The following is a 16,578-nucleotide window of genomic DNA, read 5'->3' on the forward strand; positions in this document are numbered from 1 at the left end:
ACTGAAAACTTTAATTGAGTCTGGCTCGTTTATCTGACTTGTACATTGTTAGGGGAATTGTAGATAATAGACCATTAAATTAAGCTGAAGTAAAAACCCAGTTGATGCATGTGCCATGGATATTTTTCACACAAATGGAAAATATGTTACAAAAAGAAAAAAGGGAAGTAATTGATTTCAAATTAATTGTGCAAAGGTCTCCCTGATGGGTACCATCTGTCAAAACAAGCTGTACATTCAGCAAATCTAATTGTAATTAATTCAATGGCTAACAAATGACATACATCATAGTTAACACTGGGAGAAACTACCGCAGGAACTGTTATGAAACAAATTAGCTTTAAGAATTAAAGAAAATTACATCACATAACTAAATATTACACTCATTTCCGCCAGCCATATTTCTTAATGAATTCCGTAATTAATTTAATTCACACATTGTGCATAATTTGGAGCTGAAAATGTCAGTGGGTCAGACTTAACCACCATTCTTGCTGGCTGTCGGTTCCAACGAGAGACATATTAGCAAAACATGACCTCTTATGTAAATGACAGAGACCGAATGTTGTCATTTTAATTCCAAGGTCTGATTAGCATGTCCTAAAGATATCCTACAACTACATGTTGTCCATTTTACACATGCCCGTGTCAAATTAAGAGCTTCAATTGTCAGTCATGTTTTTTTCATAATCCCTCTCAATTTCAAAAGAAAATGGCTACCGGTAAACAAGGACAATGTACAGCATATTGAGAATTCAGTACCTATCCCTAAAACACAACATATGATGTAGATTTATTCACCTTAAACCAAAAAGCTGATCTATCCATTCAATAAGCGTTGCATGTTTGTGGGTGCCACAATAGATAAATGATAATGAATACATGAATAACTTGTCCAATGAATAGGATATATAAACTGACACATGCATTGTGAGGCTTCAGGGCTTTCCTGAGGCCAATCATTTAGCCAAGCCACTAATGAAAGCCCATGTACTGTGGCTAAGGGCAGCCACCAGGAGAGACAACACAACATCCACCCCGCCTGCCTGCCTCCCGCTCTCGCTCTCTCTAAGTGTTGGGGGGCACTTAATGGTCTGGATGGAGCCAACAGGGCTCCCAAGAGATGACTGCTGATGAAGTGAAAACCTGTTGTGTCCTCTCTTAATCACTGGCTAATGGCTATTGCAACACAGCTTTTATGACGCTCGTGTGTGTGTATGTGTGTGTGTGTGTGTGTGTGTGTGTGTGTGTGTGTGTGTGTGTGTGTGTGTGTGTGTGTGTGTGTGTGTGTGTGTGTGTATGTGTGTGTGTGTGTGTGTGTGTGTGTGTGTGTGTGTGTGTGTGTGTGAGTGAGTGAGTGAGTGAGTCACTGAGTTACTTAAATTGTGAATGTACGCATTGCAGACACCAAAGTAAGCGACACACCTGTACTGGTTACACCGGTTATGCTTGATTTACCCTATTATCACCATATTGACACGTCACACTTTGCTATAATTTCAAAGTTAAAAAAACGGATGCGCAAAGGTCCATTACTGACCCCAAAAAACTGTCGGGGGAAAGAAAAAAAGAAAAAAAATCTGTTTTTGTTCAGGCCTACACTCACTGTGCGACGCATCATGCCTTATTTTGTTTACATTAGACAGGCCACATCCACTTTCACGCCACCTTCGACGTACCCTAAAACGGTTTGCATAAAATGAAGCTGTCTATCCAGTCACTGTGTGTGCTCTCAACGTTGAAATATGTCGTTGATGGGCGCTACCTCCACGACAGAACAAGGCGCAAATGTGTCAAAGAACTCAAATGGATGTTGTGGTTTTGCATTCTCCTCAAGGGAATATGATATTTTCCTTTCTCATTCAAAGACATTAGGTGAGGGCAAGTAAGTGAACAACAAATTGCAAGATAATTGCCTGTGTACTTCCATAATAGTGGGCAACGCGGAGGTAAGTTTTATTGATACATTGTTGCGTTTCGCTACAAAATTCACAATAGTTCAACAAACCGTTGTTTGGCCAAAACCGCGTGGAATGCCACGCAGGCAATAGCCTACTAAAACTACCCCAAAGTAAAGAGAAGTTGAACGGGGAGGGGGAGAAGTATGACTCGTGCATGCATTAATAAGATACTGTGACCTAGTATATCCAGACGTACTAAAAATGAAGGCTGTAAGGAAATACTTTAGGGGTAGTGGGAGGGCACTTGCATTTGTTTTCATTGCATCTGTCATTTGGCTACTGTTTGATATGGTAGCACTTCGCCTGTCAATGAATGATGTTAACAGCCAACTTCTGAAAGAAAGCGTAGTGAAGGAAAGGCTGACTGTCACACCGCAGGCCACGGAGCGTACACAGTTAGACTTAGACCTGGACGAGGCAGGTACTAAAGGTCCACTCCAGAATGAAAAGAAAGGCCATGAAGTGGGCAGAAAGCGAGGACCTGCTGCCAAAAAGGACCCGCAGTTGAAGGACAAAGTCAATTCACATGAGCAACAAGGGGGGAATGCCCAACCAAAGTCAGAACAAGGAAATTATGTCATTTTTAAGCCTAACCAAATCGAAACAGTGAATCATGTCACAGGACAGTTGAGTGTGCCTTTGAATACGAAAACGCCCGTCAAAGATCCTTTGCCTGTCAAAGACCTGTCAAAAAAGGCAATGGACTTGATGCTAAATGTGGTGAAGTCCGAGGATAAGAAAGTGGCGGTGGTTTCGAACTTCACCAAAGTGCCACCTGGTGTTCAAGAAGGAAAACATGTGGAAACATTGACCTCAAAAAAGACAGAGAAAGCAGAGAAAAATATAGGCCTAATGCAAAAAGCCAAAGCAAAAATGGACCAAAAGAAGAATGAGAGAGTCCGAGATCCACTGGAGCCTGGCATACAAGAAAGTTTTATAAAATACAAAGTTGCCGTGGACCACACAGTTAAATCTGTCAAAAAGGATGTACTGAAAGGAAAGGAGGTGGTCGTCAATATTAAGGACAAACGGATCAATGCCGTTGATAAAGGTAAGCCGTATGTCTTAAAGGAGACCGTACTTCCTAGAGCAAAGTTTAAACGTCAACCAGGAGTTCCCACAAACTCCACAGGCGTTCACAAAGTGCTGGCATTAGACATGACCGAAGCCCCCAGAGATGCCGACGCAATTGGGCAATTTGGGAAAGCAGCCATGGTGCCCAGTGACAAAGAGCAGGAGGTGAGGAACCGGTGGAATGAAGGCCATTTCAACGTGTACCTGAGTGACCAGATCCCTGTGGACCGAGCCATCCCAGACACCAGACCGCATACGTGAGTCACACTCTGGCCTTGACCACATCATGCATACTCACGTATTCCCACACTTGTATTCCTCATACAGACACCCATATAGTGATATAGTACAGTTAGCATTAGGTAACCTCTCTTGTTACTGTGTTGTGTTGTTCTCCAGGTGTTCTGAGAGTGTGGTCCATGATGACTTGCCCACCACCAGTGTGATCTTCTGCTTTGTGGATGAGGTATGGTCCACTTTGCTCCGGTCCGTCCACAGTGTCCTCAATCGCTCTCCACCACACCTTCTCAAAGAGATCATCCTGGTGGATGACTTTAGTTCCAAAGGTAAGAGGGAGGAGGAGCTTCCCTGGTAAACAGTAGAGGATGGGTTCAGAGTTTTTCCCTGCCGTCTGTTGTGTCCAGGGAAATTCTGGGCCCAACTGAAGACAATTTCATGACTCTAGGACCAAGAAAATGTGTTCAACCTAGCTACTGAAGTTTTGTAAATGTATATTCTTAATTGTAGAATATGGCATTTTTTTTGCAATATACTGTAAAGTTACAGATTTGGAGATCTTCAGACAGCAACGATAGCTTTATAAATAGGGCCTGGAGTTTTTCTTGGGCAGGTCACATAGTCAGACTGAACTCGGTGCCCTAAACACACTCGCTCTCATCTACTCTTTCAGAATATCTCAAGAACCACCTGGATGTGTACATGTCCCAGTTTCCCAAAGTGCGGATCGTACGTCTGAAGGAGAGGCAGGGCCTGATCCGAGCTAGGCTGGCAGGAGCCGCCATTGCCAAAGGTAACCAACCACATCCTGCTATATCATATGACCACTCTCGCTTACATTGTATGCTGTTTAAACTAAATATTCAATGCAAAGAAATCTCAGTCTTGTCCTCCTGTACATGAGGCAGTCAAGGGTTTGTTTGTCTTCAGTGGTTTGTTTGCATTTCCCTTCAGGTGATGTTTTGACTTTTCTTGACTCGCATATTGAATGCAACGTGGGCTGGTTGGAACCTCTGCTGGAGAGAGTGTACATAGACAGGAGGAAAGTGGCCTGCCCAGTCATTGACGTCATCAGTGACAAGGACATGAGGTAATGTATCATTACCATAATACTAAATGCTTGTGTCTCAAATGGCACATTTCCTGTATACTGTCCATTTGGAAAGTATTCAGACCCATTTGACTTTATATAGACAGGTGTGTGTGTGCCTTTCCAAATCATGTCCAATCAATTGAATATACCACAGGTGGACTTCAATCAAGTTGTAGAAACATCTCAAGGATGATCAATGGAAACGAGATACACCTGAGCTCATTTTTGAGTCTCTCAGAAACGGGTCTGAATACTTACACTACCGGTCAAAAGTGCTAGAACACCCACTCATTCAAGGGTTTTTATTAAATTTGTATTATTTTCTCAATTGTAGAATAATAGTGAAGACATCAAAACTATGAAATAACACAGGGAATCATGTAGTAACCCAGAAGGTGTTAAACAAATCAAAATATATTTTATATATAGCCACCCTTTGGCTTGAGAAGTGTTATTTCAAACTTTTGATTTCTTCACTATTAATCTACAATGTAGAAAATAGTAAAAATAAAGAAAAACCCTTGAATGAATAGGTGTTCTAAAACATGTGACCGGTACTGTATGTAGATAAGGTATATCTGTTATTTATTTTGTATAAATTTGCACTATGGGCCCAGGTCAAAAGTAGTGCATTATGTAAGGACTAGGATACCATTTGGTGCGCCCCTTATTAGAGCTGGGCTATATGGAAAAAAAATCCATATCACAATACAAGTGGGGCAAAGTCATTATGCAAGGACTGTGGGACCAAATACTAAACTCTGACTACTTTAATACACTAAGTGATTTTATCATATACAGTGGGGCAAAAAAGTATTTAGTCAGCCACCAATTGTGCAAGTTCTCCCACTTAAAAAGATGAGAGGCCTGTAATTTTCATCATAGGTACACTTCAACTATGACAGACAAAATGAGGAGAAAAAAAAATCAGAAAATCACATTGTAGGATTTTTTAAATTCATTTATTTTCAAATTATGGTGGAAAATAAGTATTTGGTCACCTACAAACAAGCAAGATTTCTGGCTCTCACAGACCTGTAACTTCTTCTTTAAGAGGCTCCTCTGTCCTCCACTCGTTACCTGTATTAATGGTACCTGTTTGAACTTGTTATCAGTATAAAAGACACCTGTCCACAACCTCAAACAGTCACACTCCAAACTCCACTATGGCCAAGACCAAAGAGCTGTCAAATGACACCAGAAACAAAATTGTAGACCTGCACCAGGCTGGGAAGACTGAATCTGCAATAGGTAAGCAGCTTGGTTTGAAGAAATCAACTGTGGGACAATTATTAGGAAATGGAAGACATACAAGACCACTGATAATCTCCCTCGATCTGGGGCTCCACGCAAGATCTCACCCCGTGGGGTCAAAATGATCACAAGAACAGTGAGCAAAAATCCCAGAACCACACGGGGGGACCTAGTGAATGACCTGCAGAGAGCTGGGACCAAAGTAACAAAGCCTACCATCAGTAACACACTACGCCGCCAGGGACTCAAATCCTGCAGTGCCAGACGTGTCCCCCTGCTTAAGCCAGTACATGTCCAGGCCCGTCTGACGTTTGCTAGAGAGCATTTGGATGATCCAGTAGAAGATTGGGAGAATGTCATATGGTCCGATGAAACCAAAATATAACTTTTTGGTAAAACCCAACTCGTTGTGTTTGGAGGACAAAGAATGCTGAGTTGCATCCAAAGAACACCATACCTACTGTGAAGCATGGGGGTGGAAACAGCATGCTTTGGGGCTGTTTTTCTGCAAAGGGACCAGGATGACTGATCCGTGTAGAGGAAAGAATGAATGGGGCCATGTATCGTGAGATTTTGAGTGAAAATCTCCTTCCATCAGCAAGGGCATTGAAGATGAAACGTGGCTGGGTCTTTCATCATGACAATGATCCCAAACACACCGCCCGGGCAACGAAGGAGTGGCTTCGTAAGAAGCATTTCAAGGTCCTGGAGTGGCCTAGCCAGTCTCAAGATCTCAACCCCATAGAAAACCTTTGGAGGGAGTTGAAAGTCCGTGTTGCCCAGCAACAGCCCCAAAACATCACTGCTCTAGAGGAGATCTGCATGGAGGAATGGGCCAAAATACCAGCAACAGTGTGTGAAAACCTTGTGAAGACTTACAGAAAACATTTGACCTCTGTCATTGCCAACAAAGGGTATATAACAAAGTATTGAGAAACTTTTGTTATTGACCAAATACAGTGCCTTGCGAAAGTATTCGGCCCCCTTGAACTTTGCGACCTTTTGCCACATTTCAGGCTTCAAACATAAAGATATAAAACTGTATTTTTTTGTGAAGAATCAACAACAAGTGGGACACAATCATGAAGTGGAACGACATTTTATTGGATATTTCAAACTTTTTTAACAAATCAAAAACGGAAAAATTGGGCGTGCAAAATTATTCAGCCCCCTTAAGTTAATACTTTGTAGCGCCACCTTTTGCTGCGATTACAGCTGTAAGTCGCTTGGGGTAAGTCGCTTGGGGTATGTCTATCAGTTTTGCACATTGAGAGACTGAATTTTTTCCCATTCCTCCTTGCAAAACAGCTCGAGCTCAGTGAGGTTGGATGGAGAGCATTTGTGAACAGCAGTTTTCAGTTCTTTCCACAGATTCTCGATTGGATTCAGGTCTGGACTTTGACTTGGCCATTCTAACACCTGGATATGTTTATTTTTGAACCATTCCATTGTAGATTTTGCTTTATGTTTTGGATCATTGTCTTGTTGGAAGACAAATCTCCGTCCCAGTCTCAGGTCTTTTGCAGACTCCATCAGGTTTTCTTCCAGAATGGTCCTGTATTTGGCTCCATCCATCTTCCCATCAATTTTAACCATCTTCCCTGTCCCTGCTGAAGAAAAGCAGGCCCAAACCATGATGCTGCCACCACCATGTTTGACAGTGGGGCTGGTGTGTTCAAGGTGATGAGCTGTGTTGCTTTTACGCCAAACATAACGTCTTGCATTGTTGCCAAAAAGTTCAATTTTGGTTTCATCTGACCAGAGCACCTTCTTCCACATGTTTGGTGTGTCTCCCAGGTGGCTTGTGGCAAACTTTAAACAACACTTTTTATGGATATCTTTAAGAAATGGCTTTCTTCTTGCCACTCTTCCATAAAGGCCAGATTTGTGCAATATACGACTGATTGTTGTCCCATGGACAGAGTCTCCCACCTCAGCTGTAGATCTCTGCAGTTCATCCAGAGTGATCATGGGCCTCTTGGCTGCATCTCTGATCAGTCTTCTCCTTGTATGAGCTGAAAGTTTAGAGGGACGGCCAGGTCTTGGTAGATTTGCAGTGGTCTGATACTCCTTCCATTTCAATATTATCGCTTGCACAGTGCTCCTTGGGATGTTTAAAGCTTGGGAAATCTGTTTGTATCCAAATCTGGCTTTAAACTTCTTCACAACAGTATCTTGGACCTGCCTGGTGTGTTCCTTGTTCTTCATGATGCTCTCTGCGCTTTTAACGGACCTCTGAGACTATCACAGTGCAGGTGCATTTATACGGAGACTTGATTACACACAGGTGGATTGTATTTATCATCATTAGTCATTTAGGTCAACATTGGATCATTCAGAGATCCTCACTGAACTTCTGGAGAGAGTTTGCTGCACTGAAAGTAAAGGGGCTGAATAATTTTGCACGCCCAATTTTTCAGTTTTTGATTTGTTAAAAAAGTTTGAAATATCCAATAAATGTCATTCCACTTCATGATTGTGTCCCACTTGTTGATTCTTCACAAAAAAAATACAGTTTTATATCTTTATGTTTGAAGCCTGAAATGTGGCAAAAGTTCGCAAAGTTCAAGGGGGCCGAATACTTTCGCAAGGCACTGTACTTATTTTCCACCATAATTTGCAAATAAATTCATAAAAAATCCTACAATGTAATTTTCTTTTTTTTTTTTTTCTTTCTCATTTTGTCTGTCATAGTTGAAGTGTACCTATGATAAAAATACAGGCCTCTCATCTTTTTAAGTGGGAGAACTTGCACAATTGGTGACTGACTGAATACTTTTTTGCCCCACTGTAAATTGACTGAATTATCACGATGAATTGAACAATAAATATCAAACATTAATGTGCATCAGTTGCTTTTTTTATTTATTTTTTTATTTAAAAAAAATAATTACATTACACTTAAAACTAATTTACTTCTTTAGAAGTTTGTAGCTATCAATTGTCCTGTTAGCAATCTCCCATATTAGCGTACTTATTTCATTTCAAACTTCATATTTCTCTAGTGTAGGCTACTTTATCGGAATTATCAGTAACATTTTCTCAAGAAGTGATTATTTAGATCGGTGTTACATTTTGGTTTATTGCCCCAGCTCTAATTTCAGAGTTATTATTCAACCTTATTGTCTAGGCGTTAGACCCCCAAATTTGGTCTGTCAGTATCATCTGGGGGCACAATGTCTCTTTATTTACCTAGACTGGGCCGTTCTGGCTCGGACACTGCTTACTTATCTGACTATGTCCCTAGAGTTGCAAAATGTGTGATAACATTGCAGCAATGGAAGCTTTGTGTGTTACCTACAAATCCTACATCATTAGAAATATTACATTCACAGCTATCCATCTGATACATTTTCTGAATATTTGAGTCAACGGCCTTCTGACTTCTAGGGTTCATGTTGGACTTACTTTTCACAGCAATGTATACAGGTAACCCAGACGACCAGAATTGTATCAACTTATTTTTATCCAGCCAGGTTTGATGCAACATCCTGTTTACTGGATGTTGTTGATATATGTGATTTGTCGGCGCTATCTTGAGTTTCGCGCATTTCATTCCCTCACGCATTGTTAATCCAGTAATGTAATATTTGTTTAATGATATTCTGTTTACAGCTATGCGTTGGTTGACAACTTCCAAAGAGGGGTGTTCAAATGGCCCTTGGTGTTTTGGTGGCGCAGGTTATCAGAGGACGTCATTAAGAAGAATCACATGAAGGCTTCAGATCCCATCAGGTAGTTCTGGATTTAATTTACGTCCCTCATTACTGTATGTTTACAAACACAGCAAATTGGCTAGTGTTTATTTTTCCTTCAGTGTAGCATTTCTAGTGTTGATTCAGGGTGTTAAATTAACTCTAAGAGTGAGAATTACACATCCCTCTGCAAGCCAGCATAATGAGATTTGCTGGCCTGTAAAGCAGGAGGTTCCTAACACCACTGTTAGGGTAAAACGTGGCTTTCAAAGTAAGTAATTCCCACTGGGCACCTACTGGTGGAAACAACATTGATTCAACGTCATTTCAATGAAACTACGTTGAACCAACATGGAATTGAAGTTGAATTGACGTCTACGCCCAGTGGGTTATGATATATGTAATGTATTGTCATAAACAGTTGCATGATAACATAGGAGGAACGATAGGAATTCACTTGAAGTCCACAGGATTGAAAATTGGCTAATTAAAAAAATCAGAATTTATTGGTCACATACACAGATATGTTTCTAGCTCCAACAGTGCTCCCTCTTCCTCCCTTTATCTTTCACCCCCTCCACTTCCCTCTAACTCACCAAGTTACTCTCACTTTAACTAAACTAGACAGGGCTTTCACTCTTGTGCCTAATAGGTACACAAGAATACGCACAACAATCAATATCAGCATTTGTGAGTTTGATTACAGGCTCAAAATGGCCAGAAACAAAGACCTCTCTTCTGAAACCCGTCAGTCTATTCTTGTTCTGAGAAATGAAGGCTATTCCATGTGAGAAATTGCCAAGAAACTGAGGATCTCGTACAACGCTGCGTACTACTCCATTCACAGAACAAGAGCAATCTGGCTCTAACCAGAATAGAAAGAGAAGTGGGAGGCCCCGGTGCACAACTGAGCAAGAGAACATGTATATTAGAGTGACTCGTTTGAGAAACAGACGCCTCAAGTCCTTAACTGGCAGCTTCATTAAATGGTACCCGCAAACATCCGTCTCATCGTCAACAGTGAAGAGGCGACTCCGGGATGCTGGCCTTCTTGGCAGAGTTCCAGTGTCTGTTCTTTTGCCCATCTTAATCTTTTATTGTTATTGGCCAGTCTGAGTTATGGCTTGTTCTTTGAAACTCTACAAACTTAACATTGTCACTAACCAGGTTTCCATCCAAACTTTTTATGTGTGTAAAGTGCATGATGGATAAACAAATGTCATGCCAGGCCTGATGGAAACAACATCTTTGGGTACATTTTCCAAATGTTGAAAAAACTAAATACGCTAGACAAGGTGGGCTCTCTATGTATTTGTAAAATGAATGATGAGAGATGTCGGTGGAAACGCTTTTATGTGCAAATATTGTTATAATAACCATAATATTGAAGTAAACATGGAGTCATGTGATGACAATGTTGTGTGGTCCTCCCACTATGACTCATTGGAAAATAATGAAATTTATTTAACTACAGATTAAATCATCAAATCAAATCAAATTTTATTTGTCACATACACATGGTTAGCAGATGTTAATGTGAGTGTAGCGAAATGCTTGTAAGATTAACTTCACAGTGCAAGGTGATGAGCTTGATGCTCCTTTCCAATAAATATTGAGGGTGTTATTGTGGTGACATGATGATCAATGCTTGGCTGCCATTTGACTAATAAATTTAATCTGGCTCTTTTGTCCATAATAATCTCTCTCATGTGCGCTATACGTGCTCTCTAGCCAACTATATATATATATTTTTTTTTTTTTTATTTTTTTTTTATTTGGTACATGGGAATTCTAACCGCAAGAGGTAATTTTTTTATGTGCACGCTATCACGCACAGCCTTTATCTGCAAGTCAATTTGATGGAAACGCATCTCTGGTGGGAAAATGTGCATATTGTTTTTATGCAAATTTTTGGGAATATTTGCATGAAACTTAGCTAGTGTTGATTTAGCACTGGAGAATTTGTTGTGTAGTAACAGATGCGGGTTAGTTCAAGTACATAAGTATTGGGGCCCTCTTCCAATACTTTGGAAATTCATCCTTCGTTCCTTGTTTCCTTCAGTTAATCATCGATCTATACACGATTGGATAGGTCAATGCTAGTTTACGCCAACCTATTACTTTCACCAATCCAACCAGTTGAGATCAGTGACTACTTCAAGGAAAGGAGGAAGGAAGGATGCAGGATGGAAGTATTCCAACAGGGCCAAGTTCTGACTCATCCGAATTACTCTTAAGTTAATAAGACCAAGGAGGAATGTTGTGTTTTGAGAGAAACTGAGTAATACAATCTCCAGGACATCTCAACAGAAAACATTTCGCAGCTAAACAAATGGTACTTATTGCATAAGTTCAGGTTAGTCCCTCCCTTCTATATGACTGTGTACTTTGTTTCTCAGGTGTCCCATCATGGCAGGAGGACTTTTCTCCATTGATAAGAAGTACTTCTATGAACTGGGCTCTTATGATCCTGGCTTGGATGTATGGGGTGGAGAGAACATGGAGATCTCTTTTAAGGTCAGTGACTCATTTCTTCTGTTTTTATTTTTTTTTTATTAGAGATTGAACTATTTGCAGGTTTGTTATTCTTCAACCTGTTCCAGGATTACACACTTAACTCAGCTCATGATCAAGGCCGCCTCTTAAATGGCACCCTATACCCTATGTAGTAGTGCACTACATTTGACCAGTGCCCGATGAGCAATAGGGTGCCGCGTGGGACTTCGATCAAATGTTCTGATCACTTCCTACTTGTGTTGTTTTTGCAGATTTGGATGTGTGGAGGTGAGATCGAGATCATCCCATGTTCCAGAGTGGGCCACATTTTCCGAGGCGCCAACCCATACAAGTTCCCCAAGGACAGGCAGAAGACGGTCGAGCGTAACCTGGCCAGGGTGGCAGAGGTGTGGCTGGATGAGTACAAGGACCTGTTCTACGGCCATGGATACTACCATCTGCTGGATAGGAGTGTCATCGACATCGGCAACCTCACAGACCAGATCGAGCTCCGGAAGAAGCTCAAATGCAAGAGCTTCAAGTGGTACCTGGATAATGTGTACCCAGACATGGTTGCTCCATTGGTCAAAGCTGAGGGGCTAGTAGGTGTACTTTTTTATTATAAAAATAATTGATTTGATATTTATAGCACTTTTCCAGATGCTCAAAACCCTTATGCAGTTTATTCCTTGTGGTTTATAACTTTATTTGAAATGCTTAAAATCATTGTCTCTACTGAACTAATAGGAATCCAGTTTTTGCTTTTAGGCTGTTTATCTTAGAATATATTGCAATTGGTGCTCTTTGTCTGGCAAACAATTGTTATTCTTAGTTTATTTTTCCGTTAACTTATCCCGCCTCTCGATGCTGATAGACAATTGTACTTTTTTTTATGAGAGGGGGATGTTTACTTGTCTGCTCTCAATGCCTCTGCAACACAGAGATGCCAATTGTCCTCTTATGTGAACAAAAAGTGACTGGATTGTGACAGTTGTCTGTCAGGATCTGTTGAAGGCGCAGAATGGAAAGAAATGAGAAGCTTTTCTACTGTCAATAGTGCAGTGACAATGCCTACGTAAACTACTGCTATGACTGCTCAACGCATTGACATGAAATGTTATACCTGTGATCCTCCTTTGCTAGGTTTTCAATCGTGGAGTAAGAAAATGCCTCGCTCTGCAGAAAGGCTCCCTTGCCTTTGAGATATGTGATCTCAGCAAGCTGGTAAATACTCCTAAATTCCCTATTTGAAATGAACAGCTGTCTTATGACTATAACCCACTATGGAATCCTTGTTGAGTTCAACACACACCGAACCGCACTTGAAAACCCCATAGTTATCATGAAGCCCAATTATACAGTACCAATCAAAAGTTTGGACACACCAACTCATTCAAGGGTTTTTCTTTATTTTTACTGTTTTCTACATTGTAGAATAATAGTGAACACATGGAATCATATAGTATCCAAAACAGTGTTAAACAAACACAAATATATTTTACATTCAAAGTAGCCACCATTTGCCCTGACAGCTTTGCACACTCTTGACATTCTCTCAACCAGCTTCATGAGGTAGTCACCTGGAATGCATTTCAATTAACGGGTGTGCCTTGTTAATTTGTGGAATTTGTTTCCTAAATGTGTTTGAGCCAATCAGTTGTGTTGTGACAAGGTAGTGGTGGTATACAGAAGATAGACCTATTTGGTAAAATACCAATTCCATATTGTGGCAAGGACAGCTCAAATAAGAAAAGAGAAACGACAGTCCATCATTACTTCAAGACATGAAGGTCAGTCAATCTGGGGAAATTTCAAGAAATTTTAAGGTTTCTTCAAGTGCAATCACAAACACCATCAAGCGTTGTGATGAAACTGGCTCTCATGAGGACCGCCACAGGAAAGGAAGACCCAGAGTTACCTCTGCTGCAGAAGATAAGTTCATTAGTTACCAGGTTCAGAAACTGCAGCCAAAATAAATGCTTCACTAAGTTTAAGTAACAGACACATCTCAACATCAATTGTTCAGAGAATAATCAGGCCTTCATGGTCGAATTGCTGCAAAGAAACCACTACTAAAGGACACCAATAAGAAGAAGAGTCTTGCTTTGGCCAAGATACTCAAGCAATGGACATTAGACCAGTAGAAATCTGTCCTTTGGTCTGATAGTCCAAATTTGAGATTTTTGCTTCCAACCGCCGTGTCTTTGCGAGATGCAGAGTAGGTGAACGGTAGGTAGGCTGTGTAAGGGCTATTTGACCAAGAAGGAGAGTGATGGAGTGCTGCATCAGATGACCTGGCCTCCACAATCACGCGACCTCAACCCAATTGAGATGGTTTGGGATGAGTTGGACCGCAGTGAAGGAAAAGCAGCCAGCAATTGCTCAGCATATGTGGGATCTCCTTCAAGACTGTTGGAAAAACATTCCTCCTGAAGCTGGTTGAGAGAATGCCAAGAGTGTGCAAAGCTGTCAAGGCAAAGGGTGACTACTTTGCAGAATCTGAAATCTAAAATATATTTGGATTTGTTTAACATTTTCGGTTACTACATGATTCCTCATGTTTCATAGTTTTGATGTCTTCGCTATTCAACAATGTAAAAAATAAAGAAAAACCCTTGAATGAGTAGGTGTCTTCAAACTTTTGACTGATACTGTATGTCTGGCATCCCAAATTGCACCATATTCCCTAGATATTGCACTACCCTATTGGTCTCGGTCAAAAGCAGTGCACTATGTAGGTAATGGTGCCATTTGGGACACACCTTAACTATCCCCTCTGTCCCTAAACCACAGAATCAGCACTTCAATTACACCTGGATGAGGCACGTTCGCCAGAAAGATGTCTGTCTCACTGCTCAGGACAAAGGTAGCAGCCTGGCTATGCAGCCGTGTGACAACACCAAGCCACAGCTACGCTGGCTCCACAAGGCCTCCAACTCTGCTCTGGTAGGTTCGCTTTACAGTGGGCCTTTACCTCCTCTACTAGAGTTCTCTGGATATCGATTTTTGTGACAAATATTTGTTATTCTTATGCCAAGCTACTGTCAGCAACTAGCATACAGAAGATGTACAGTGTGCTTTAAGGTTGGAGTGAAGAGGAAATTCAGCAACTCTTGGAGGATAGTGGATGTTGATTTTAAATTGCTTCTTTATTGTTAAAACCATCGCATTTTTGGTCCTTAGCCTCGTCAGGGTTTGCACCTCAATTCACAACACCTTGGTTGGAGAGCGAGGTAGCAGCAGTGCTCCTTTGCTGATTGAAAGTTAACATTATGTACATCCTGGTGCTTACTGTACTATTGCCCTGTGTCGTCTTTGTTCAGGTGGAGCACCTCGTTATGGAGCTTGCTTCCCAGCGTTTGTGTCTTGAGGCTGGGGCTCTGGGTGACCGCATGCAGCTGAAGAGGTGTGAGCCTACCAGTCCCTACCAGAAGTGGCAGTTCACACACTACCGCGCTGAATGACGGGAGTACAGGGCTACAGCACTATTCATGCATTAGTGATCAACACTCCGGTACTTGACTGTGCTGTGTGTGTGTGTGTGTGTGTTTTGGATTTGGTCTGTTGCAATAGGAATACGCATGGTGTTGGTTTGAGGGTGGTGTTGGGATGTGCAATGTTTTCTTTAAAAAAAATTTTTATTTTTTATATCATGATCAACTTTTGAATTTTGCATGACTTATGAGGCCCTGGAAATGATTTGAAAGGGCAGCTATTAGACAATGTAATCACAGTGTTTTTGGATGCATTGTTTACTGGAGTTGCACTTTTTATTGAGCTCTTTGGTTTTACACTGTATGTTCATCAGCTTTGCAAAAACAAATGTTCTCTAAAGAGCCGTGGCATATCGACTATTTTTCTACAGATGTTCTCTATATTGTCGCTCTCGGTTTGACCACACAATTGACCATATTTCCTACTGTTTCAGTGCCAAATGGCTGGATATATTATGCCACTTTTCCATGATTCATGTAAATACATATTTTCTGTCCTTGTACCATTTTCACTGTTTGAAATACCATTTTATGTACAAATTGATGAGCCTGTGTAGACATTACATATCACAGATAGCTTTGCTAAATACTTTTTTTTTTTTAATGAGATTAAAAATAATTGGATTTGCATGCATGCATGTGAGGTTATGACTCAGCTCTGGGTTGACGTTTCCCCTAAGGTACCGATCTAGGTTCAACTTCCCTTCCCCCAATCCTAACCGCCAACAATTAGTGGGGGGAAATGCAAAACTGACCCAAGATCAGTGTCTACGGGCCACTTCCCCCTACACCGAATGTCTCACTTAGGATAATAAGAGCTGCTTCTTTATTACTATATGGGAATAGGTTTAGTACATACTGTATGTATATTTCTCTAACACTAGAGGGGACTGTTGTTGAAGGAATATCATTTTTTTCTCCTTTTCTGAATAGATATTAAAAATGATAATTTAACGTGGGTTTCTTTTTCCAATTTTTTTGCAACAAATATTTCACGAGAACCTATAGACCTACACTTTCTCACTGTTCTTATGGAAATATTACGGCATGGAAAGGTATGGCTGTTACAGAGAGCTTTAGGGGTTAACTTTAGTAGTTGGATCTTATGGCCTAACGGGAACTATATACATTTAAATAGCAGGACTTCTTGGGTTGATCACCTTAAAATAAAATAAAAAAATTGTGGTGGGTTTTAAGATGCTTACATTCATACTTCCAGTGCTTACCAAACTAAATTGAAATCTATACAGGCCAGATTCCTTGGGAAAGTATTC

The 16,578-nt window shown here is 40.8% G+C and overlaps 1 protein-coding gene across 2 annotated transcripts; it reads left to right on the forward strand.

Moving 5' to 3' along the window:
* The first annotated feature begins 1,507 nt into the window (after nucleotides 1-1,507).
* galnt5 (polypeptide N-acetylgalactosaminyltransferase 5) lies at nucleotides 1,508-16,259 on the forward strand. 2 transcript variants are annotated; one of them, XM_021597027.3, is made up of 11 exons: nucleotides 1,628-3,012; nucleotides 3,094-3,292; nucleotides 3,435-3,601; nucleotides 3,946-4,065; nucleotides 4,227-4,362; nucleotides 9,235-9,354; nucleotides 11,714-11,831; nucleotides 12,083-12,412; nucleotides 12,954-13,034; nucleotides 14,604-14,756; nucleotides 15,134-16,259. In XM_021597027.3, the coding sequence occupies exons 1-11, from the start codon at nucleotides 2,163-2,165 to the stop codon at nucleotides 15,272-15,274; spliced, it is 2,415 nt and encodes an 804-aa protein (XP_021452702.3). In that variant the 5' UTR covers nucleotides 1,628-2,162; the 3' UTR covers nucleotides 15,275-16,259. The 2 variants fall into 2 exon arrangements, with proteins under 2 accessions (XP_021452701.3, XP_021452702.3); XM_021597026.3 differs by having other exon boundaries at nucleotides 1,508-3,292.
* Nucleotides 16,260-16,578: the final 319 nt, after the last annotated feature.

The sequence above is a fragment of the Oncorhynchus mykiss genome, chromosome 3, assembly GCF_057628025.1.
Source record: "Oncorhynchus mykiss isolate SJ-2025 chromosome 3, ASM5762802v1, whole genome shotgun sequence".
Classification (NCBI taxonomy): domain Eukaryota; kingdom Metazoa; phylum Chordata; class Actinopteri; order Salmoniformes; family Salmonidae; genus Oncorhynchus; species Oncorhynchus mykiss.

What these genes read in the sequence shown, in the direction of transcription:
- galnt5 (XM_021597026.3), top strand. Translation starts at nt 2,163, where the DNA reads ATGAAGGCTGTAAGGAAATACTTTAGGGGTAGTGGGAGGGCACTTGCA. An exon ending in ACATGGAGATCTCTTTTAAG is followed by an intron (nt 11,832 to 12,082) that starts GTCAGTGACTCA and finishes TTGTTTTTGCAG; the next exon opens with ATTTGGATGTGTGGAGGTGA. An exon ending in TATGTGATCTCAGCAAGCTG is followed by an intron (nt 13,035 to 14,603) that starts GTAAATACTCCT and finishes CCTAAACCACAG; the next exon opens with AATCAGCACTTCAATTACAC.